The 1970-nt window shown below is 31.8% G+C and overlaps 1 protein-coding gene across 1 annotated transcript in view; it reads right to left on the reverse strand.

Annotated features, from left to right (window-relative positions):
• The window catches only part of capn9 (calpain 9), a gene marked incomplete in the record, with an annotated part of 33741 nt that overhangs the window by 1456 nt on the left and 30315 nt on the right, over window positions 1-1970 (reverse strand). The window contains 2 exon segments of the mRNA XM_014027185.1: window positions 534-592; window positions 689-805. Of these exon segments, the coding sequence (XP_013882639.1) occupies window positions 534-592; window positions 689-805 (176 nt within the window).

Below are 1970 nucleotides of genomic sequence, written 5' to 3' on the forward strand. Positions count from 1 at the left end.
CTTTAATCCAGGGAATAAGATTATGGAACAGCATAGAAGATGAGATTAAAAATGACAGATCTTTGTATATATTGAAGAGAATGATAAATACTAGTATTCTGAAGAAATGTGGAGAGTTGGTGTCAACTTTTGTTTTTAATTCATTTTTAAGTGTTTTAAGTTGTTTTGATTTTTGTTGTATTTTATGTTTCTTTTGAACATATTTTGGGAATAAAAAGGGGGCAGATATTATAAGATTTATTCTTTTTCTGCTGCCATTCATTTTATTTGATTTTATGTTGATTGCATGTTTTTTTGTACTTTTTAATTTGTGTTACAAATGAAATTAATAAAGTGAAAGTGAAACAAGTGAAATATTTAGAAAAAATGTAAAAGCTGAAAAACCCAAATGTTAAAGCACACTATACCTGATATAATGGAATGTTTTCATATCTGACTAGCTGATATGGCATGAAGTATGAGGAAGTAGTTTGATTGTAATCATCAAGAGGGAATAAACAGGACAAGAATGTTTGTGTTTGATGTGCTTTTACCTGCATGATGTTCATGTTGACCCGTCCCTTGTTAGCTGTGTCCAGAGCCTGGAACGTTCCTGCATATAAGACAGAACACCAGTCAGCAAACCAACTGAAGGTTTTTGTTGAAAACCTGGTGAAGGATTTATTTTAATGTTGCTGTTTGAACGCACGGAACATGTTCTCCAGCCGGACGATGCAGGTGAGGTAGTCATCAAAGTCGATGTTGTAATCGTCATCAGCAAACCTCAAACCGATCAGCTGCAGGAGCTTGTTGTTTAACTGCATCCCTTCATGGAAACAAAGCACAAAGTTGCTTAAACCCAAATGTATGGAAGCCCAATTCCGCCACTCAAAATAAATAATTTGTCTAATGATATGTCATAATTATGAGGTCCAAAGTCGAAATTGTGACTTTGTATCTCAAAATTATGACTTTAAAAGTCAATATTATGATAATTATGACTTTGAAAGTCAAAATCATGACTTTGTATCTCATAATTATGACTTTGAAAGTCAAAATTATGAATTTGAATCTCATAATTATGACATGTCATTAGGCAAATTATTTATTTTGAGTGGCGGAATTGGGCTTCCATACAAACATCTGGGTTTGGCAGAAAAACATCAACTTTTGGATTTATTTTTTACAAAGTACTTCAACATGAAGAACACAGTAATGTAGGCTGTGGCTGAATCCAGACAGAAAAAAACAGAAATTGTAAATGGCTTGAACTTGTATAGTGTTTTAGTCCTGTCAGACTCCAAAGCATCATTCACCAGCTCCACCCTGACAGAGAGATGTTGTCAAACTGAATATTGCCATCAAGCAGAAACCTTATAAAAACTCATCTTTGTTATTTTTTCCCTAATAATTTTCATACAGTGTCTCTGTAAAAATCACATCTTTTGGTAATCCTTTTCTTTCAGCTGTGGTTTTATGAACATTCAACAAAAATATCAATTTACTCAGTACATCCAAAAGGCCTAGGATTCCTTAATGCACTGAAAAAAACAACTTGTGAGATGTACTTGAAAAAAATCCTCTAACAAATTTGCACTAACGTTTGTTAAGTAAATTTAAATGCTACAAATTCATGTAATAGTTATTCATCATTATCTAGTAAAAGTTAAGAATATAGTTAAAGATTTGTGAATAAATCAGGTAAATATTACTTAATTTGCTCAATTAAATCTTGTAACATTTACTTGATAAAATTAAGTAAGATTTACCTGATTTATTCACAAATCTTTAACTATATTCTTAACTTTTACTAGATAATGATAAGTAAACATTACATGAATTTGTAGCATTTAAATTTACTTAACCAACATTAGCGCAAATTCTTACGAGGATTTTTCTAGTAAATCTTACAAGTTCTTTATAACAGTGCACATGCATCAAGCACAATACTGAAGCATGACACCTCACAGCTACAGAGAGAGGTGTAGCTC

This window comes from Austrofundulus limnaeus, unplaced genomic scaffold, assembly GCF_001266775.1.
Source record: "Austrofundulus limnaeus strain Quisiro unplaced genomic scaffold, Austrofundulus_limnaeus-1.0 Scaffold621, whole genome shotgun sequence".
NCBI lineage: Eukaryota > Metazoa > Chordata > Actinopteri > Cyprinodontiformes > Rivulidae > Austrofundulus > Austrofundulus limnaeus.